The sequence below is a fragment of the Colobus angolensis genome, unplaced genomic scaffold (assembly GCF_000951035.1).
Source record: "Colobus angolensis palliatus isolate OR3802 unplaced genomic scaffold, Cang.pa_1.0 Scaffold4, whole genome shotgun sequence".
NCBI classification, from domain to species: Eukaryota; Metazoa; Chordata; class Mammalia; order Primates; family Cercopithecidae; genus Colobus; species Colobus angolensis.
The window spans coordinates 6,677,933-6,700,889 of NW_012117376.1; the positions used below are offsets into that span (position 1 = coordinate 6,677,933).

Genomic DNA, 22,957 nt, shown 5'->3' on the forward strand with positions numbered 1-22,957 from the left:
ATTCACCTGAATCGCTACATAGTAAGAAGCCAGATAGGGAGGCCAGGCCATAAGCAGTCAGTCCAAGACTCTTTGGCACTGACCTCTTGCCAGGAGCTGTTAATCAGATGTGAGCACAATATTTTAATAAATATGATGATCATACTTTGGGTGCATCATCTCTGGAAGCCTGGAAGCATGAAAAGAGAGATTAATTTATCCAAGGCCACAGAGCAATAAGTGGCAGAGCCAGGCTTCGAACTCAAGCTTGCTTGACCCTTTGGCTCATATGTTTAGCCTCTGTGGGTAGTCTAGGATCTCTCTTGGTTGGGGCTAGGGTAAGGAAGCAACCGGGAAGGAACAAGGCCAAGAATTTCAGGAGGAGGGAAGAAGAAAGGAGAAAAAGTTGTCTAAATCTCAACATTTAAAAAGATTCAGGTGAGTCTTTTCTAATCTGGGTTGCTCCTCATTCTGGATAGATTTAGTCAACTTATCTCTAGGTCATGGGATATTCCAAGTCCAGGAGGTCAACTGACCTGGATGACCTATAGAACTTCACCAGCATCTGAAGATAAGCACGGAGCCTGCATCTCCTCCCAAGGGCAGAGGCTTGCCAAAGCCAGGTGAGGTGTCAGCACCCAGACCAATGGACTAGTGGACAGGTGGGCAGGCAGTGGTCAGATGATTAGACACAGAATGGGATCAGCATGGTGGGGGGATGCCTGGCTACCTATGAAAGGATACGGGACAGATCTAGAGCAAGACCAACTCTGGGTTTATACCTCACACAGTGATCTATGGACACTCCTCACAGGTCTTTAAAACCCTACTTTATACCTACTCCTTTATACCACCGAACAGGAGAGTGACCCTGATCATTCAGTCCACCTACTTCTCCTTCATCCACAGCAGACGTCTTTTGTTTTGTCTGCCTAGTGCTCCTCCCTTCTTTTGAGTACATTCCTTCTTTTGGAGAATTGTCCCCAAACTAGTCATGGGGTTCTAGTGGGGGCCACCTCCTTGGCCCCAGGAATGGGCACATTCCCCAGCTAAACTAATCAGAGGCCTCTGATGGGCTTTTTCTAATTAGAATCATGGGGAGAGATCATAATCTTCTCTCTAGTGGTGTGGGTAAGAGAGTGAATCACAGAGCTACTAAGGGTGGTCATGGCCCCAGCCTCAAGCAGCCACCATTTGCAATAGAAAGAATGATGCCAGCGGGCAGACCACAACATAGATGGGGCACAGAGAGAGAGGATTTGTAGCATCTGAGTTCCTGGTTCTGGCCATCCCTGAGTCCAGCTACAACTCTACTCTTCCTATGGTTTAGCTACAATCCATAGCAGCCAATCATTTCTTCTGTAGGTGGATGTGATCTGGATTTCTCCCATCTGAAAGCCAAAGTATAAGGCATTAATCCAGATGGATGGCAGCAAGTAATACAAGAAGAGAGGAATTCTCCTCTCCCCCATTTTTGATGCTTTTTGGGCACATGCTATGTGCCAGGCACCTTTTATATGCATCACCTCACTTAAACCTTTTAACAGATCAATGAAGTGGGTGCTGTTATTATCCTTACTATATAGATGGGGAAACGAGGCCCAAAGCAGGTCAGTTACTTGCCCAAAGTGAGACAGTATGTTTAGAGCTGATGATACTTGAATCCAGGCAGTCTCCTTCTAGGGCCCATGTGCGAAGTCTCCACCCCAAATTGCTTTCTATTCAGTAAATCTTATTCCCTTTGCCTACGAGTCTACCTTGCTGTACAGAGATATGTCAGGGTCAAAAATTGTAGATGTCGTGTCTTGAGGCCTTAGAGGGAACTTTGTAAGCATCACTCACAATTGCACTGTGAGATGTAAACTGGGGAAAGAGGGGCTCAGAGAAGTGAAGCCACCTCTCCAAGGTCACACGGCCAGCAGATGATGAAGGCAGGATTAGAACTCAGCTCCATGGGACTCTAGGACCACTTGCTCGCTAGCCTTGGTGTGTGTGAGATGTTTAGCCCACCCATTCTCCAGCTGTTGGGCAGCTCAGTCATTCTCCTGGGCATCAGAGCTGCTGATCTCTGGCAGGGCCCACTAGCTGCCTCCTGACAGGGGAAGGAACATCCATGATGCTCAAACTCAGAGTGGCAGTTGAGTGGCAGGTACACACTGATGTGGACAGCTCCTCAAGAAGCCATTTACAGCAGTCCCTCTGGGTGAGAAATAGTACTAATTACAAGCAGTGGAGGCTTCTACAAGGCAAGCGGTGCCACCCTCTATGGCAGGAAGCAGGTTCCTTCTCCAAGTCATGTCTGCCAGTGACAGGTAGAAAGTGGGCAAGGCTGAGGAAGCAGGGGCCAGTGGAGGCCAGGCTGGGGTTCCCCAGAGAAAGAGGAAAGGTGATGGCCAGGTGTACTGGCTGCTCTGGGTACAACAGAGTGCCCTGTTCTTCTACCCCTGCACTGCTCTGTCACCAGAGTAGATGCAGGTGCCTCGTTTCCCTGGAGAAAACTAAGCCAGGCTGCTCTGTGGTCTGCTCTGAAGGGAAGGGTTCAAGGCCCTGGTAAGATCCCACCCCCTCTTCTCAAACCCCAGCAAGGCAGGGGGAAGATAGCTCACGTTTGTGAGGCACCTACTGTGTGCTAGGCACAGACTTGGTCACATTACACACATGAGCACTGCTGCTCAGAGGAATCCCATTGCACAGATGAGGAAACTGAGGCCCAGAGAAGTTATGTCACATGCCTATGTTCACACTAGGAAACAGTGGAACCCAGATTCAAATATAGCACTGTCTGGTTTCGAAGGCCTGGCCCTTAACCCTCAACCTTTTTAAACCTATTGCCTCTGTGGGGAACAAGACAGGTGATGAGCCAGATAGGTGTCATCTTCACTTAGACAGAGACTCGAGCCAGGAAGAAGAGGGTTGAGTAGAGTTGAGTGTGAATGTGCTGTAGTCACCACGCTCTTGAGGGCTGCACCCTCTTTCTGGGCCAAGCCTGACAGGGATAGGCTTTAACATCCTAGAGCATGGAGACTGCCAGTCCTGGGTGCTGCCATCCCGGATCTCAGATCTAATGTGTAATAGAGACTTGGGCTGGGGACAGGGGACAGCCAGCTAAAGGCTCAGCAGCTGGTCAGAGTGGAGACTGCTCTTAGATTCTGTCCAGTCAGACTGGCTCAGGACCTGGAGGATAAACGTACAAGGTTCAGGACATCATATAAGAGTAATAAGGGCAAGTTGAGGAGGCAGCAACAGACATGAAAGAAATGATACTAGGACACCGTTTCCCAAATCTCCCCTGGGAAAGCCACGCCTGTGGAATCTTTTCCTCATTAAAGTGAGTAGGCAGCCCTTCTCTCCATCCAAACCTCAAATGGGGGCCAGAGGGACCTACCTTCCTGAGAGAAGTTCCATCAGCTGTTTGGCTTAGCATGGGACACATGACCACCAGGATCCAGTCACCTGTAGCCTATGAGTCATATGAGGTACATGGCTGCCCCTTTCAGGAGCTGTGGGTTGAGGGAAGGAGACTGGTCTTCAAAGGCTTCTAGTCCTCATAAGAAAGTAAAACTGCCTGATTTAGACCTGGAGACAGTAAAGGATGGAGTGGGCAACTCAGAAAAGCTGCTGGGGATCAAGCCTCCTCACCCAGAGCTTGGCATCAGCACCAATTCTGATCTTCAGACCCAACCCTGTTCTGTCACTTCGGCACGATGGGAAGATCCTCTCCATAGAGGCAGGAAACACCTTACCCATCAGCTCTGCCGGCTGAGCAGCTGAGCTAGCAATGGAAGGAAACTGACACACCAAGCCACCCCCTAGACCTTCACAATATGCCACCACCCAATGCACAAGGCCCAGCTTGTGGTGAGGAAGCCCTCATCCCGACAACAAACACAGCCAGGCTCCCTGTCCCTCAGCACTCCCAGCCCCAGATATATGTCCTCCAGAGAGCTGTGCATCTGGAGGGAAAACATTTACCTGATGTGGTTTGTGTGGGTTCCCTAGAGCTAACAATTAGCTGAGCAGGAAAGAGCTCTGATAATTTGTTGAGTTGCTTCTGGGGAAAGGGGAACTTTTGCCCACATTGATTAGCAGACCCCACTGTTGCTGCTTTGGGGATAGGTCAGCATGACAAGAATCCCCAGGAAGGTACCAGCAGCTGCTAAGTGAAGCAGGTAGTGGGGCACAGCCAGGGCTGAGGAACTAGGAGTGGGGAAGCATGTCTTGACAGGAGTGGGCAGTGCCATGGGAAACCCAGGTGAAGCCCACATGGCACTGGAGGCCATCCCTCCTATTCCCTGGCTCACCTGCTCACTGCCTCTTTCTCTGCTTTTCCCTACATGTAACCTCTGCTTTCACCAGCAGGATCTCATTCACTCATTCATTTGGCCAATCATCCCTTCTTCCACTGAGTGATATTTACTGAGGCCTTTCTTTGTGTCAGGCACTCTCCAAGGTACCAAGGAAAGGACTGTGAACAAGAAAGAAACAGCTCCTGTCTTCAGGGAGCTCATAGTTCAGCAATGCATGGTGAGACAAGCACTATGGTAGAGAAAGTGCCGGGTGCCCAGAGGGAACAAAGGAGAAGTAAACCAGACTCAGCAACAATGACAGGTTTCCTGAGCCAGGGGCTGATACACCTGCAGGATGAGTAGGAAGTAACTAGGAAAAGAGTGGGGGGGGATCAAGATTGGGAGAGAGAATTTGACAAGAAGGTAAATTCTTAATTGTTAGGAACATTCAAAATAGATCAAAACTGACCATTTTTCAAGAATGCTGTGGTTGAGATTCCTGTATAGCTGGGCATTAGATCCAGAGGACCTCTGAAGTCCTTCTCAAATCTCAGATTTTAAGAGTAGCTGGTTCCCACTCTCCTAATAGCGGAGGGGATATAATTTGATATCCCACCACTGAAAGAAAGCCACTGCTGTTTGTTCATTTATTCATTCATTCACAAAGCATGTCTAATAAAAGTGTTCTTAACCCACTCCCCTCCCCCAAAGAAGCCAGTTGGACTACCCAGCACTCCCATGGCCTCAGTAGATCTTCCTGACAGGTGCCCATGGCACCCCCAGCACCTGCTGCCTACAGGCCATCTCCCACCCCCACCCTCAATGCCTGTGCACTTCTGCTCCCATCAGCTGAGTCTTGCACTTTCCGAGATTCAGTTGGGTTTGTTGCCAAGTCTCTCAGTGCCAGTCATACTTGTTATTGTAATTATGTGATTTAAATTAAACATCACATAAACTGATGAAATATGAGTGTGAAAGGAAATATAGTTGCATCTATGGAAACTAAATTGAATGCTTTGGAATGATTCCACAAAGGGGAGAGTCTCTTAAAAGAATTGCTTACTAGATATTAGGTGTGAGTGAATGAGACAACTGTACCCCACTGGGTAAATTACATGAGGGGGGGGGATGGGACAAAGCATCCTTTCCACCTTGATGAGAATGGGTGTCAATGCCTGGCACATAGCAGTTGCTCAAGAAGTATTTGTTGACTGGACAATCTGTAGCAACATTGGAAATGGTGAATGATGCATTATGGTTGTAGTTTATGTAAGATAGACAACGAGGAGAACAAACTCATGATCAAAGTAAGGGCCTTAGTCCTGCATTAAACTCATTGGCAAATAAGTGTATGTTTAAGTATTTTACATTATAATTAAATGTTGAAGCTACATCTGTGTCCTTTTTTATGATTTCCTACTTAGAAATGAAATTTTTATTTACCAACCAACTACATCATCTGTGAGGCTTCTATGATAGGAATTAGCAAACTGTTTCTTTCTGTAAGAAGCCAGAAAATAAATATTTTGGGCTTTGCAAGCCGTCATCTTGCACAACTCCTTAACCCTGTCATTGCAATATGGAAGCAGCCACAGACAATATGTAAAAGAATGAATGGGCATAGTTGTGATCTGGTAAAACTATATTTACAAATACAGGCAGCAAGCTATAGTTTGCCAACCCTGTTCTGTGAAATTTATTTGTTCTGTGTGCCAGGTACTGTGCTGTGCACTGGAGATACTGAGACAAAAAGAAGATTTTATTCTAGCTCCCATGGAGTTTGCCTGCTAGTTGGAGAGATGGTCAAATCAAAAGATGAGTACAATTTGGTAGCCCAGGACCATGGCAGGGTCATGTCTATTGGGAGCAGTGAGAGGGAGAGATGGAGGAAAGGAAATATTTAGTTAGGTTTATAAGATTAGGATCAGTGATATTTTCCCAAGTAGCCAGGTGGGGCAACAGGAAAAGGGCATTCCAAATAGAGGGAATAGCACGTGCAAAGGCATGAAGACATGAAAGTATTAGTCACATTCCAGGTGTACCAGCCATTCTGTGTAGCTGGATCTCAAAGTGTGTGTCATTGAAAAGGAAAGACATTTAAAAACTTGGACTTTATTCTGGAGCCAGTGGATTCAACGATTGCTGCTGGCTTTCCAGTAATGCAGGGATTTGATCAAATCTCCCCACAGAGTATGGAAGATGGAACAGAGGCAGAGGGCAAATCAGAAGCCCATCTCTGTAGTCCAGGTGAGAAGCAATGAGGACATGAAATGGAGAAGACTTGGCCATGACTGGCGATAGGGGTGAAGGAGAGGGGGGAGTTGAGGATGCTGCCTGGGCTAGGTGACCAGGAGGATGATGTGGATTAGGGAGAGCAGTTGCACTGAGAAGCAGGAATGACTAGGGGAAAGCCTTGGTTTGTTCAGAGCATAGTAACCAATCCCAAACACTTACTAGGTAGCTGGAAATTGAATCTTTAAAGGCTAGCTCAGATCTTTCAGAGCTGTCCATACAACCAGGGTGGGCAGGCACTGCTGGGAAAGAAAGTCTTGGGAGGCAGAGGGGGATCTTTTCAAAGATAAGGCCCAGCGACTCATATTCAAAAGAAACTTCCATTTGTCCCAGGCATTCACTCAGTTCCTGGAAAATATATAACATCATGGGATTGTCTTGGGGAAAGAATTTATCTTGACATAGCAAGTCCTAGGAATTAGCTAAAGGAAAACTGATTTTGGAAAGCATTTTGATGAGAATGGGTGTCAAGGCTGAGTCACTAAAGGTTTGCTTAAGGAATGAGAGGTGACTTAGGTGTGGCAGAGGAGAGCAGCCTCAAACAAGGGTCTTTTTTTTGCCCACCACTGACCAAGACATTTTCAAAAGGGTTTCTCTGATTGTATCCTGGTGTCCTCTCCATTTATTAGGGAGGAAAGCAGGTGACAGGTGGGAAGGGAAGAGGGCTTAGGAGTAGGGATGAAGTGGTGAGGACCTCCTATATTTCACATTCTCCTAGGCCAGCCTTGGGGATGGGGAAGGATAGTTTATGCTTAGTACTGGGATGCAGAAGTGCTTCAACTGTGAATCAGACCAGGGCCATGCACATAGCTTACTTAACAGTTAATGCCCACAGAAGATGCTCTGGGAGGACAGAAGCCAGATGCTATTGATGGAGGAATGGAGACTGAACAGAAAAGAAGACATTGCAGCTGAATCATATACATTACAGGCTTTTCAGGGACTCCCTATATCTAGGGAACCACAGTGGGAGTGGTCCTCACTTGCAAGCACAGTGCCTTGTACACGAGATGTGCTTGGTGACTGCATGAATGAATGTTCTCCTGAAGATGTCAGTTTTCAGGGATGCTAAGATTTAAACCAATATCTCCTAACACTCCTCCCCCTCGACTTACAAGTAGGCAGCAATTCCTTGCACAGTCACTGTTGTCATCTTGGTGGGGATCACTCAGCTCCCCAACATCCCAACTGCACATGAGAAGCTTCTTAAGAAGAAATGCTTCCCACAAAATCGGCTCTGAGCTCTCCTTCACGAAGAGAAGGGCTCAGAGCTTTCTGCAGAGGAGCTCAAAGCCACTTTTCTATAATCAACTACATGCATTAAAGGGAGTGATTTTTTTTTAAATTCTCCCCAAGCCAGATTCCATTAATGAAGCCCCATTTAACAGAAGTCAATTTACCAAAAAGAAAAAAAAATTGAATGTAATTGCTTAAATACATTTTATGTTGTACTGCAATAGCAATTTTCTGGGCGAACTTGGAATTCCCCAAGCCCCCCGTAGTGAAGTTAATGTGGACAGAAAGGTTTGAAGGGGAGAATCTCTCTTTGTGTTTCTCTCCTTTAATTATGATTCTAAAAGGGAGCAAAATTAAAGAGGATCCTGGGGGAAGTCAGGAGGGGGAGAAAAGGAACAGAATGGAATTCAGCCTAAACTGTTCAACTGCCTTCCTTCATACTTGCGTGTATATGTCAGTGTAACGTAGTGGCTGAGTGCATAGGCTCTGGATGGGTTGGCTGGATTTAAATCCCACCTCTGCCACTTAGTAGCTGTGTGACCATGAACAAGTTTCTTTCCCTCTCTGTGCAGCCAGGTGGTGCAGTGAGAAAAGGCATAAAGAGCATCAAGGGCAAAGGCAGAGAAGCACACAAGAACAGTGTGTATTCCTGAATACATGAACTCTTCTATTTGACTGGAGAACAGTGTATGTGTGTGTGTGTGTGTGTGTGCGCGCGCGCGCGCGCGCGTGCACACTCAGGGTGAAAGGCCGGCAGGCGTCAGACCAGGAAGGCTTCACTGAGAAAGTGGCATTTGTTCAAAGCCTTGGAGGAAGCAAGGGGCTGAGCCAGGTGGAGTTCTGGGAGAAGTGCCAGTGTAGCAGGCAGAGGGGATGTCAACTGCAAAGACTCTGAGGCAGGAGCAGGTCTGGCCAGTTTTGAACAGCGAGGAGACATCTGTGGCTGGAGCATGAAGGATAAAGAGGAGGAGGCAGAAAAAGTAAAGGCACAGTGGCTTTTTCAAGGCCTTGTAGGCTATAGTGAGGTCTTTTACCCTGAGGATTAGAGCTGTTGAATATTAGTTTTGTTTTGATTTGTTTTTCACTAACTCCATTGTAATATAGTTTACATAAAATAAAATTGCCATTTAATTTATTTACCTATTTATTTATATTTTGGAGATGCTTGTCCAAAATATAATAAATAGGTCAATGAAACGGGGTCTCATTGTCTTGCCCAGGCTGGTCTCCAACTGCTAGCCTCAAGCAGTCCTCCCAACCTGGCTTCTCAAAACCCTGGGAATACAGGCATGAGCCACTGTGACTGGCTGTAAATTACCTATTTTAAATGTACAGTTCCTTGGAGCTTTGACCAATGTGTACATCTCATCTAATCAACATCTCATTCAATATGTAAGACATTACCATCACCCCCAAATGTTCCCTTGTACTCTTTCCCAGCCAATCCCCAGCCTTTATCTCTCACCCCCAGCTCTGACAACCACTAATCTGTTTTCTCTCTCACTAAACTCTTTTGCAGAGTTTCATATGAATGAGTCACTCAGTATATACTCTCAGTATATCCTCTTTGATGGCCCAACATAATGCTTTTAAGAGTCATCCAAGTTGCAGGTATTGGGAGTTGGTTCATTTCATTGGAGAGTTTCTAGCAAGGCATGACACCATCTCAATGGCAGAGTCTGATGTGATGATTCTGCCATGTAAGCCCCCAGTTCTTTGATAGATGCCAAGAAAACTCTCAACTGCCCAACATTTATGTCCAGGGAGGCAGGAGCAGAACAGAGTAAAGATGCATGGACAACACAGGGCCCTGAGAGTTTAAGCCTTGGAAATTAACAATTAACAGGATTTCTAGGAGTGGGTAAAGGTGTGGGAGAAATGGGAGGTGGGAGATGCCTCTTAGGGCTTCTCCTGATCTCACAGGCCAGGGAAGTCTCACTGACTTCCTGCTACAATCTTGATCATTAATCTCATACTGCTCTTGAGACCTCAGCACCCTCCCCTCATTCCATTTTGCAATAAAGAGCTTTTGGTCCTGAATTATTCAGGTAAATTCTCCCTACTTCTACTTCCCTTATATAAATAGCCTCCAAGCTTTGTCATTGAGATAGAATTGAATTTGGCCTGGAGAAAAAAAAAACCCACAATACGTTTGTGGCTCCTTAGAAAACTTAAATGACTCAGTCTGTAATAAACTATTTTAAATGGGATCTGGTGAAATACAGTAATTGGTTTTTATAATAGTTTTTAGCATAGCAGTATGGGTTATATTCCTGAAGTTTGGTGTGTGTCAGCATTTTCATTATAGTAAGAATTCAGTTTTGCAGTACGTGAAGCTCCTTGGTTAGTTCTTTTGTTTAATGCATATTTATGAAGACCCACTATGCTGGATGTCTTCCATTTGCACCTCCAGATCCTCTCCCTTGCCTTCTCCTTGCTCCATGCCTGAGAAGACTTACCCAAGGGGCTGCATCAGTATGCTCTCTTGCTCTCTGGCTTCCAGTTGGGCTAGATCAACAGGAGAATCAGTAGGAGATCGGAGGAGGGGAAGGAGGAGAGTGAGTTCTGGGTATTCATTCTTTGTCTCCTCTTGATGGGCTTTTCACAAATTGGCTATAGCCCCAGATTGTGAAAGAAGATCTGGGTCCTATATGGTGTCTTCTTGCATGCAGCTCCCTGTTTGGTGATAACTATTTTCTCTCTGCTGCAGGATTGGGAGTGGTAACAAGTCCCCCAGTTGCCAGCCCCAGGATACTACCCCTCCCTAGTGGTTCCCCCATAGTCAGCCCTCACCTTTATAGTTCCAAGAGTTTGATGAATGACTGTTTCACATAGGGTATAAGGACCTATGTGAAAGAGTATAGAGAAAGGGTATAAGGACCTATGCAAAAGAGTCATTCATCAAACTCCTGGGACTCTTCTTATAAGACTGTGACACCTGTTTTCTGCTGGAACTCTGACATGCCTACTTTGTGTCCAGTATTGTGTTAGATGCTGGAAATCAAGATGAAGAATGGAACAGCAGCTGCCATTACTGACCGCTTGTTATGGCCAGGGACTGTGCTTAGAGCCTTTTTTGTGTATTTTCTCATTTAATCCTTGCAGTCTTTTGAGGGAGGGGTCATTATGATCCCCATGTTATGGATAAGGTCACTGAGTCTCAGAGGGTTTCTGTAGTTTGCCTGAGATCACACAGCTGATCCCTCCAGAGCTCGTTTCTTCACCACTAGGCCACATTGTCCGCTTTGAGGAGTTATCTTGAGGAAACCACACACTTCTATAACTGAATTATAATTTGAATTAAATATTGTGGCATCACAGAGGAAGACAAAGGAAAATTATAATTATTAATCTAATATGTGCCAGGTACTGACCTTGATTCTTTGTGCATATGATTTCTTATTTATTCCCACAAACTCTTAGGGCTGGTATTACTCCCGTTCTCAGAGCATTCTCTGAGGTCCAAGGTCACACTGGTGAAACCCGGATAAGAACCCAAATCTGTGCTTCAAAGCCAAGGAGAACAGGGAACGCTTTACTGCAGATGTGATACTTAAGGGGCTTCCCAAAGTCATCTTGGGGGACGTGGATGGGCAGGAGAAAGGGTCACAGGTGAATATATTCCAAGCAGAAAAGGCAAAGAACTAGAAAAAGGAAAAAGGATGGAATGCTTAGGGAGTTTAAGCAGGGGGTGCTGTGGTCTGAAGGATCAGTTGCCTCCTCCCAGCAGCTGAGGGAAAGCCAGCAGTGTGATGAGGCCCGGGAGGAGCCATCTCACGCTGCTCAGGCCTAGGGTACTGGAGGGGGCTGGGGCAACACCACCTTCCCTTCTTGCTCCAGAGCTGGGCTGGGGCCCTGGCACTCAAGGGAAGTGGGGGAACTCCTGAATGCTCATATAACTCTACTGCCCAGCTCTGGTCCCTGAGCCCATCTGCTTCCTGTTCCCACAGGTTCACCGGAGCCAGCCTCCCAGCCCCCGTTATCAGCAGCAAGAACTGGCTGCGACTGCACTTCACATCGGATGGCAACCACCGGCAGCGCGGATTCAGTGCCCAATACCAAGGTAGGCAGGTCCCAGGACTGTCCAACTTCCTCAGCGGGCAGCAGAGATGACACCTGGAGGGCTCATCGCCTCCCCATACTGCGATGTGGCTTCAGGCTTCCTTGCCTTCTTTGTACGTTTCTATTTGCAGACTAGAGGTCTGCACGTTTGCATTTCTGCATCTGCCCTTGTCTTGTGCCCCAGACAGGGATGTTTCCCAAATTATGTAGCTGGAGCTGCCCCTCAAAGGCCAGGCTAATCATAATAGTGAATACCAGGTGCCTGCTAAGAGCCAGGCACAGTGCTAGGCACTTGATGAGTACCATCTCCTTTTATCTTCATCATTACCCTGCAAAGGAAACACGGTCATCACCTCACTTTATGGACAAGGAAGCTAAGGCTCAGAGAGGTTAAGCCAATTTCCCAAGGCCATCTGAACTCCTGCCTTTTGAGTCCAGAGCCCACCCTCTTAACCACCAGCTTTTGCCAACCTCTGCAGCCTACATTTCTACTCTTTTTCATTTTATCTAGAACATGAATATATTCCAAAATCACTTTAGGGAGCATGCTAGCTTTGATGCTCAAATCTGTGACAAACCGTCTAGTGGCAACAGATCAGACCAGGAATGGCAGGTGGAGATCGCAGCTGAGCAGATTTCTGCTGCAGTAATGAAGAATTTCCTAACCGAAGAACCGCCTATAAAAAGGAGTGGGTTAACCCAGAAGCAAGGAGCTGTCTGTAACTGGAGGAGATCCAAAATTCCAGCTGATAGATGGGAGCGGACCAGCACATTCCTTTTCGACATTGAGTGTATTCAAAGTACTCAACATTTATAGAGATAAACACCAAGGGTTGGCCTCGTAACGTGCTCATTAAGCCTTTAACTATTACCATTCTCAGATTGTCATTGGTTTTAACAGAATAGACAGCAAGCTTATATTGTGCACCTGTTAAGTATCAGGACCTATGTGAACCCTGGGCTCTGAGGCCAAATGCCTGCTGACCCACCCTTGAGGTAGCACAGGGCGGAATAGAGCTCCCTCCACAAGGCCCCTGGGGCCAGGCTTTCTGGCTGGAAACTGGGATGAAAGCAGCCCTGAAGGAAGAAGCGTTACCTTCAAAATCTGAATCTTTTAGGAACGGCCTAATTTACTTAGCCTTGGGTGTACACATTTGAAATATCTAGAAAGTAAACAAGAAACCAACTTGGTTCAGTAGCGTAACAAAGCCTTATGCCGAGAGCTTTCTTGGAGACGTTTTTCCACTGCTGAGGCTGGGTCTTTGTATGAGTGGAACAGCTGTCTGTGTCTTTCTGCTGTGTTGTTCAAAAAACAAAAGCAGAGATGAATGTTATAATTTTATCTGATTAAGTAAGTGCTGGGTGTTTCTAATATTTCAAGTTACGGAGGGCCCATTTGTCAGTTTTTAAGGTTAAGGTTTGATGCCAGCAGTGGGCAGTAAGAACCCAAGACAGGCAGTCTCCAGATCACACATCGATTCCACATCTGTGCACACCAGGCCCTGTGCTAGGCACTGTATGTGCATTGTCCCACTCAGTACTCCCCACAGTACAGTGATACATTTGTTTTTATTTCTGTTTTTTTTTTTCTTTCCTCTAGCTGAGGAAGCTGGGGTTCAGAGAGGTTGTGTAACTAGCTCAAGATCACACAGCCTGTGAACCGTAAAGCTCTAATTCATTCACAGACCTCTGTGAGTATTTGCAGAATTACAGGGCCTCCTCTTCTGGTTCTTTGGGTGTCTTCCCTTTCCTATTAACCAGTAGCTTTCAAACTTTGTTTTGTTCATCTCACCCCACTGTAAAAAAAAAAAAATCACAACCCAGTATAAGCATACATCTGTAGAACTAAAAGGAAAATATGACCAAGTGGTATTTACTATGTACAATGTGCTCTGAAAATGTCATTTTTATTTTTAAATGCTAGTTGCAGCCTCTAAATTAATTTTACAAGTCTGCAGCAGGGAACAACTCACAATCTAAAAAGCACTGTTTTAGTTGCAAACTTCTTGAAAGCAGGCCCTGTCATCTGTTCTCTCTGTCATCCTTAGCATATCCCAGAATGAAGTTTTGCATGTTAGTGTGTGCCAGTGTATAAAGGGACTTGCTAGATTTTTAGGCACTTGGCATTTATTACTTTGTTCAACCCTTACAGCAACTGTGTGAAGGAGATACTACTACTCGTCCCATTTTACAGTTGAGGAAAGAGAGTCATAAGGTAACTAGCTGGCTGAGGTCTCGTTAATAATATGTAGGAGCCAGGATTTGAAGCCCAGCAGTGTTAATTAGGGTCTGGCATGCTCAATTATTGTGATTCTGTTAATAAATGATTCTTCCTTGAAACCTACTTTTTCTAGTGTTTTCCTGACCGAGGCTGCATAGTGCAAGGATATATAGTGATCGTTTAGTAACTCCACTGGTGACTCTCTAAAGCAATGTTTCTCAGCCTCAGCACTATTGACATTGTGAGCTGGATAATTCTTTGTTGTGAGGAAGTGTCCTGTGCATAGCAGGATGTTTAGCAGCATGCTTGGCCTCTGCCCATTAGATGCTAGACACAGTGCAGTAGGAGGGAGCCACAGGGACCAGCAGCCAATAGCAGCCCCTCCCACACACACAGTCATGACAACCAAAAAAGTCTCCAGACATTGCCAAATGTCCCTATGTGTATAAGCACCTCCGGTTGACAACTACTACTCCAAAGGAATAAAAACTTTGGAGCCCGTAAAGACGAAGCTAAGCTTTATTATTGCAAATACATCCTAAAACAGTGGCAGAAATAGATTTCAGTCAGGAGTCGAGCAGGAGACAGAAGGAATACTGCACAGCTTTAACGGTAGAGGGTTTAGTGAAGGCACAATATACAGAGGTGAGGGTGGAGTTAAAGGAGCCCGCAAGAGATGGTGAGGCCCCTGAGGACTAAACAGCAGGTGGCCTACACCACCACTAGGTGTGCAAAGGGACCAGAGAAGAAGATGGCAAGAGCTGGAACCATAGAAGAGAGGGCTGCCCCTTGGCAGACCTGAAAAGCTATTCCCCACTCACAGTGCGGGAGGAGGAGACCATAGGGATCCATAGTAGCCAGTGCACAAGGAGGGGATTAGGGGATCAGTAGCTTGACCTGCCTCCTCTCTCCCTCCCATGCACTGTGCTTCCCATCTGCCAATCCAACAGGAAGCCAGGAGCAAGGGAACAGAGGCCCTGCTGTGTCCTGCTCCGTGCCCTGGGATCCTGGCTGGCATTACCACCAGGCTCCCTTGCTCTCTAGCAGTCCACAGAAGTCAGCTTCCTGGGGCACAGAGCAGGGCAGAGAGGTTTAAAGAATGGACCTGGAAGGGCAGGGGAAGAATCACTGGCATTGGATCAGTTTCACCCACAGTCAGCTTTGTGGCACTAGATTCTTAAGTGATTTATGGCACTTCAGAGCTAATGATTACCAACTTCTAATGGTATTGACAGATATTTTTTCCCAGATAAACAAAAAGAAGTAAATTTAAAATAAAAGATAACCTACAACATAGTACATTATTTTCTTGTCTCAGTCTAATCAGAATTTAGGATGTTTGTGGCCAAACACAATTTTACCTAATAACACAGGGTATTAGAAGGCCTGAGTTCTAGTCGGGCTCTGCTTCAGACTGGTTATCAGCAGGTAGGCAACTGTGTTCAATTTAACAAGCATTTTGGAGTGACATTACTATGTGACAGCAGAAAAGATGAATGCTACTAGGCCAATCTCTGCTCTTAAGGAGAACAGGTTAAAGAGAGGCACAGACATAAATCTATAACTTCTGTACAGCATGATAAGAGCTGTAACTGAGGCCTGATTAAGAGCTCCAGGGCTAGAGATAAAAGGGCAATTAGTTTTGCCAGAAGGATTTAAGGAAAGCCAAAAAAGAGGCAGTGACTTAAATGTGGGTCCCAGAAAGATGCCAGACAGACCATGGGAAGACATGTTCTAGGTCAAGCAAAGGCAACAAAGCATGAAATTACCACGTCTAATGAACCACAACTATTTCCATGCATCTAAAGCAGCGGTCACAGACCAAATCCGGTCCTCCACCTGCCTTTGTATGGCCCTCCATCAAAGAATGGGTTTTACATTTTTGCACAGTTAAAGAAAAGAAATTGAAAAATATAATATTTCATGACACATTAAAATTGCATGAAATTCACATTTCGGTGTCCATAAAGGTTTATTGAAACACAGCAACGTTCATTCATTTACACCTGGTCTACGGCTGCTTTAGCACTACCAGGGCAGAGCTGAGCAGTTTATGACTGAGACAAGTGGCCCACAGGCCTAATATATTTACTACCAGGCCCTTTACAGAAAAAGTTTGCCAACCTAGAGGTAAGTCTGCCACCTAGAGAAAAGCAAGCAGGAGAGGTAGCGAGCACTGAGGCTGGAAAGTGTGGTAGTGGTCAAGTTGTGAAAGCCTCAGTAGAGTTGGGCTTGATTCCATGAGTCATAGACAAGAAGTGATCAGAAGTTGTTAATGAGAGGGGAGACATGATCCCATTTTCGTTTTAGGAAGATCTTTGCCCTAGAATCCAAACTGAGAAAATGGTTAAGAATCTTGGGGAATTGGTAACAAGAGCCAGAGTTTAAACAGGAGTGAAGATGAAAAGGAAGGGACAGACCAAAGATACTTCTGGTAAACCCCACTGGACTCATGACTAGTTAGATTTGGTGGGAGTGGGAGGGGATGGGGTTGAAGAAGATGAAGGAGTCAGGGATGAATCTAGCTTAAGTGGTTTAAAAGAATGATATTAACAAAGATGGTCTGGGGCAGAGACAGATGGGGAATGAAGATTGCTTGGGACACATTGATTCTGGGTGATATTGGGATGTCAGGGATCGGGAGACTATCTAGCGAGCAGTTGACTCTTCTGTGGGTCTGTAGCTCAGGGAAGAAGGGTCTGGGCTAGAGATAATGATGTGAAAAGTTCAAACCAAAGTAGAGGCTGAGACCACCATTCCCCTCCCCACGTATAACGTGAGAAGATAGAGTCAAAAAAGTGGTTTTCAAAGTGGGTTCCTTGGAGACTAACAGGTCTTCCAGCATGGTTTGATAGGGGCTGAGTGGGTGGGACTTCAGGTTTCCACCCCTACTTCAACCTGAGCAGTTTCTCTTTGAAGTATTTTGTGTAGTGGGTATTTACCTAAGAGTATGTTAAAATGATAAGTTCCTGTAGCTAAAGTGTTTGGCAACCACAGGACTTTAAAGTTCCTTAAGAGTTTTTTTTTTCAGTTCTGGTGGGTGGGCCTATTGAGGTTGTGTAATCAATCCATCTGCCTCCCGGCCAGGAATGTTGCAAGGCTATGGAAATGATGGTGAGAAGAGCCTTTCTTAATGTACTCAATGGCTGCTAATCGCCACTGGTGAGGGGCTTCCCTGGCTGGGAGGACAGCACCTTCATTATCTCCCTCCTCATCTGTAGAGAGGGGCTCTTATTAACCCTACAGGGCTATTGGAAATGAAAGAAGATCCCGGTATAAAATACCTGGCACTTGGTAGATTCTGAGGAAATGGAACCCTCAGTCCTCAAACTCATCAATCACTTTGACTCGCTTGTTAAATAGTGAAACCCTTGCACAGTGAAAAAGAGCTGGATCCTCTGACTCTTCCTTAGACACCTGCTCTTTGCCTTCCACTCTGACCTAATGATCATCATTTGGCCCCTCCCTTCAGTCAGATCCCAGCCTGCCTTTCCTATACCTGTCACTGCCTCTCTTGCCAAGTCAACTCTGCTGACTGAGAGATGGAAGATATTCCACAGTGAAAACCATTGGCTTCTCTGCCTTCTAGAAGTCCTGCACTGAGTTTCAATTGTCTGCAGAATAAACTTATTCATTTGAAAATGTTTGCATTGACTGAGATGGTTGAGGCTTTTTATAATAGCAAACTGAAGCTTCTGTTTTCCGTTGAACATGTTGGGTTCTTGACTGTGACTTATCTTCAATCTCAGGTCAAAATGAAGGGGCTTCAGGCATCCTGTGGTCCATGCTCTGATTCTTTTGTCCTATTCTTCTTGGCCTGCTGATCTGCCAAACTTTCCAGCCTAATGTCCAGGTTCTGTACCTCCAATGGTCTCTGCAAAAATTGCAGGCTTGTTGCTACTTGGCTCAGGAGCCCAGGGTCCACAAAACTGAGCTTGTGAGTTCAGTCCAGAGGAAGCCTGTTACTGATGCATGAACACAAAATATGGCACCTGTGAACTCACCAGGTTTCAAGTGTAACCCACTCCTTTTGACAGGAAATGAATTTAAAGCACATATTCTTATAACAGTAATTCATTCACTCACTCATCAAACTGTTATTGGGAAACTTCTGTGTGCCTGTCTCAGTGTCATCACAGAATATAGATGCACAAGCTCATGGGGCAACAGCTAGAAGAACAGGATATGATTTTGCAGTGCAATGGGGTTTCAACAGAGGTCTGAAGGAACTCTTGAGGAGGGCAGTAACTTCTACCTGAGAGATGTAGACACCCATAGGGAGACAATAACATTTGAGTGAGGTCCTGGGTACCTACAAATAAGAGGTAGCCAGGCAGAGAAGGGGAGGAAAGAATGTTCCAGGTAGAGAAAACAGATAGCATAGGCTATCAAAACCAAGAACCAATGGTTAGAGTGATTTCTTAAACATCTCTCCTTTCTCTCATCATTGTCTCCAGCTGAATTCACCGAAGTTAGTGAATAACCCCACATGGCTTACTAATAATGACAAAGCACTATCCTGGGAACTAGAACATGCTACTCCCAACACCACTTCCCATTTACCATGCCAGATCCTTCTCTTCCTTAGGAGTTCCAGTGGTCTCAGTTTTAGTGTGGTTAACTGAGAAACCACCGAAGCAGCGTCCAACAAAGCACTTTTTACAACCTTAGTTGAGTTGATGGCCATTTTTTCTACCATTTTCAGAAAATCTCTGAGCATAGTGCATAACCGGCTTCTGGGGAGCTTTGCATAATTTTCTCAGCTGTCGGTGGGTGATCCTTCAACACCTGAATTCTTAGCAACAGCTATTGCCAGAATTTTGAGTGTTCTTTTAATTATTTTTATACTAACTTTTTACTCTTCATTAGTTGGAGCAGTGAATCTAAGGATGAAATGTACCAAGGCAAAGCACCCAAATGATATCTTTTTCAACAGTAACTCCTGTAGCATTCAGTGTATCTGACTCTATTTTTTTTTCATTCTCTTCGACATCATTTTTCCCATCAACCTTCAGCACAGCTACTGCATCCAAAATTTTGCCAGATGTTCTTCTAGTTTTCCTTTTTCATAGACACTAATAGTAACTAACTGCTGAATTATTTCTTGCATATTTTTCTCAGTTTGAGTCTTGTCACCTTTTCCTTCGAAGAACATGGCATCATCTTTGGTCACAATGACTGCTCCAACTTTTCCTAAGTCATGAAACTGAACATCTTCAAGCTTTAAGGTCAAGCTCTCTTTTCCAAACACCATACCATCATAGCAATAGCTTTGTTTGGTCTTTCTGTGTCACCAAAGCCTGGAGCTTTGACTACTGTACCCCAGTGCCAACTTTTATCCTATTTTAAATGATCGTACTGAGAGCATCTTCAGCAATTATGACCAAAGACTTTCAGTGGAGATTGGCAATTTTAAGGGTGGGTACAATTGACTGCTTACCGGAAATCCCAAGCATCCTAGAATTCTCCTTTCTGGACTTTTGACATGTTATTCAAGTAGGGAGAGATGTAATCTTGGTCAATCTCTGTTGTCTAATTCATTCAGTGTTTTTCTGTCCTTTACTGTGATGACACCTTTCCAACCTTTGTGATTACATCAGAAATGATGTTGCTGATTTCTTTGTCTCCATTGGCAGACATTGTGTAAATGGAGAAATCTCTTCAGGAGTTGTCACGGGTTTAGGCTGCTTCTTAAGTTTGGTAATTACAGTATCAACACACAACATCACTCCTTTCCTGGTTTCCACTGGATTAACACTTTTGCTAATCTCTACCAAGCCTTCCATGGTGACAGAGCATGCCAGTACAGCAGCAGTGGTGGTACCACCCCAGCCTCTTCATTTGTGTGTTGGCACCATCCAGATCAAATCTGGTGCCAATATTTATCTTGTAAGTCAATTGACCTGCAACAGACACATCATCCTTTGTTACTTTGAGGCTTCCCTATCTCTGTTCAGGAACCACTGTTCTTTCCTTTGACATCATAGTAATGGCTACAGCACCTGCTAGAAAGTCTGTACCTTGAAGCATTAGGTCTCAAGCATGTGCACTGGATTTTCCATCTTTGGGATAACTCTGAGTGAAATGAGGAACCAGTGTGCCAAACCCTGGCTTCACCTGGCAAAGGAGTGTGGGTAATGAAAGCATTTCTGCAGGACAGGTGGCTAAATGACGAGGCACCCTCAGCTATAAGGGAGGGGCAGAATGCAGGATGTACACCCAACAATTTTTCAAGTAGGAAAAAGGCAAGGTCAGATTTCAGTTTTTGAAAGATCACCCCCTGCAACTTTTTAAAAGATGGGCTAGAAGGGATGAATCTGCAAAGAAAACTCTAGCAAAAGAGGATGAGTATAGGTAGGATTGTCTTAGAACATTGAAAGAAGGATACACATTGGAGAAATTGTATTAGGCTGAGCAAATTGGATTTGGTGAAGGAGTAGTGGCAGGAAAGGAAAAGATGGTTCAGCGAGCAAGACTGCCAAGTGGCAGGGCAAGGGGAATGACCAAGTTTAGTGGAGGGGCTCACCCTCATAAAGAGAAGTCTGAATCCATTGGGAAGAAAAGAAGATGCAGATTCCCTCCACTTCTTGACTTCCAGAGCCTTGGAGACAGGTTAGGCCTCCCTTTGCTCTCTCCTCCCCTAACGGGTCCTTGTCTCCCACTAGCTCAGCCCAATAACTCATGCTGCAGACTAGAGAGGCATTTGTATTGCCAGATTCTTCTAGCTAAATGTGTACCATGTGTCCCGCTAACCTTTACAACAGCGGGAAAATGTCTTGTAATTAACCAGAATATAAAGGATGAATGGAGCAGCCTGGCAGTCTCCTGTAGTCATTATCATTCGGAGGAGATGAATGTACCTAGTAAGATTTCCATCAACCAGTTACAGTCAGCACTCTTCCCTTGGGAGTCCTGACTTTGTTCACATACGGTAAAAACCATGCACAGTGTATGTGTATGACATGTATGACTTCTTTTTTGTATGTGAATATTTATATCCATGTGTTTACATGTGCATGAATATGTACTTGTGAGTGTGCTTGTTGTAGGCAGAAATGTGCATGTAAACATGGGTAAATGCACAGTACAAGAAGCAGCCCAGTGAATATTAAGCATACTATCAGGGGGTGTGCATTCAATTGTAGCCAGACCATGCAGCCAACCCCAGGCTCCATTTTACCTCCACTGCGTTGATAGTTACAGAATCTTCTTTTTACAGACAAGTGGTTCAGTATAATATCATTGGCACAAGGCTAGTGGGTGCTCCATGAAAAAAATCCATGTACAAACATCATGAATGAGTACATCCCAGAAATTCTCTAGGTTCTTTCTATTTTGTTCATCTTATTGTTTTGACCTTCTTTTCTTACTGGGTCTGCTGGTAGTACACTCTGGAGTTCTAGAGACCTGCCCTTGTGCTCTGACCTTTCACAACCTGGTCTTTCCCAGTCTGTTGAGTTAGCTCTTCAATGAGCTTATTTCATGGCTGATTTCCCATGGTGCTGCACATTCCATGATCACTCATCACCCCACCCACCTGGGCAGACTGTTACAAAAACAGGATGGCTAAATATAACTCCCTGGGATTGCTCAAAAACTGAGACCCCAGCATCTGGAGGTGATGTCTTAATGCTAATATTCCTGGTGATGTAGATCTTGCCTAGAGCTTACCCCTCAGTGAAGGAACTTACATGACCCATCAGTCAGCTCCCATATGGTGTGTGCCAACCGGTCAGCTGGACCTGAATATATATCTTGTAGAGTTTGTGTTGTTGGTATGCGGAACCCTTGCCCAAAGAGCTGTGACTCCTGTATTTCCCCGGGCTAACATGATGAGGACAAAGACTCTATCTGTGGATTCTAATGTGCATCCGACGACCATGTGGTGGCTACAGGCAACCCTGGTGATGCAACCTCTCAGATCCAGCTCAAAGCGGTGATCACCAAATTCATATGTACATTATGGAGCTCCCTGCAGCTTTTCAGGCTCCTTCTCACTCGGTTCTCACCTTGACAAACGTCATCCTATGCTAAGTAGCAGGAAGTAAAGGAGGAAGAACAGAAGTTAGCTCAAGCTTGGGATGCATGAGGACATCATCCATTACTAGAAGCAGCCCAGTGAATATTAAGCACAGATCCACTAGGTAAGGCAGTCTTTCCCTGGGGAGGAACAAGTGAATAGGGTGGACACAGAAATCAGAAGGATTCCTTCTGGGCCCTTGAGAGAGGCAAGGAGCAGGAGACTTTTCCTCAATGCAACCATGAGAAGAGAGGACGAGGAGGCTCCCTCTTAGCATCACCTCCCCTCATGGCCATGCATATCTCACAGTCCCCACATCAGCCCCTACAAGGAAAAGCCAAGCAGCCTTGCCCCTGGGAATGGCCTCTGTGGTGCTGATTCCCTTCCTCATTCCCCATCCTCTAGTGACACTAGAGCCAGAGACAAGGAGACGACGAAGACTCTTCACCTCCCACTTGACCAGGTGCCCTGAACCATCTCCACAGACCTGACCACAAATGGGCCGCACTGGGTCATGGAGACCCCTCACCCACTGCTGCCCTGATGCTGGGGCACTAGGGGTTTCAGGCTCAAATTGTCGTGGTGCTGGAACTGCTCCTGTTCTCCCAGGGATGGTGAATCAGAGGGCTATCCCCCTGCCGCACTGTATTAGCTAGGCTTGAATAATGTATGTTTCCCTACTAATGCCCTCTGTTTGATCATGTGTCCACGTTAGTGTTCATTGGAAATTTTCCTGCTGGATACACACGGAGAGTAATGCACATTTATAATAACAGTTTGAATGCATGTTGGGAGGCTATGACTCTGTGGTAATAACTGAATTTTATCAGACATTCAGATTAGACAGTGAGTTGCCTGCCA

General features: G+C 45.4%; 1 protein-coding gene across 1 annotated transcript in view; it reads left to right on the forward strand.

The window, feature by feature from the left end:
- Window positions 1-22,957, forward strand: part of CSMD2 (CUB and Sushi multiple domains 2) — a 621,011-nt gene that overhangs the window by 288,597 nt on the left and 309,457 nt on the right. The window contains exon 6 of the mRNA XM_011955655.1: window positions 11,744-11,856. Within this exon, the coding sequence (XP_011811045.1) occupies window positions 11,744-11,856 (113 nt within the window). The remainder of the gene's footprint in view (window positions 1-11,743; window positions 11,857-22,957) is intronic.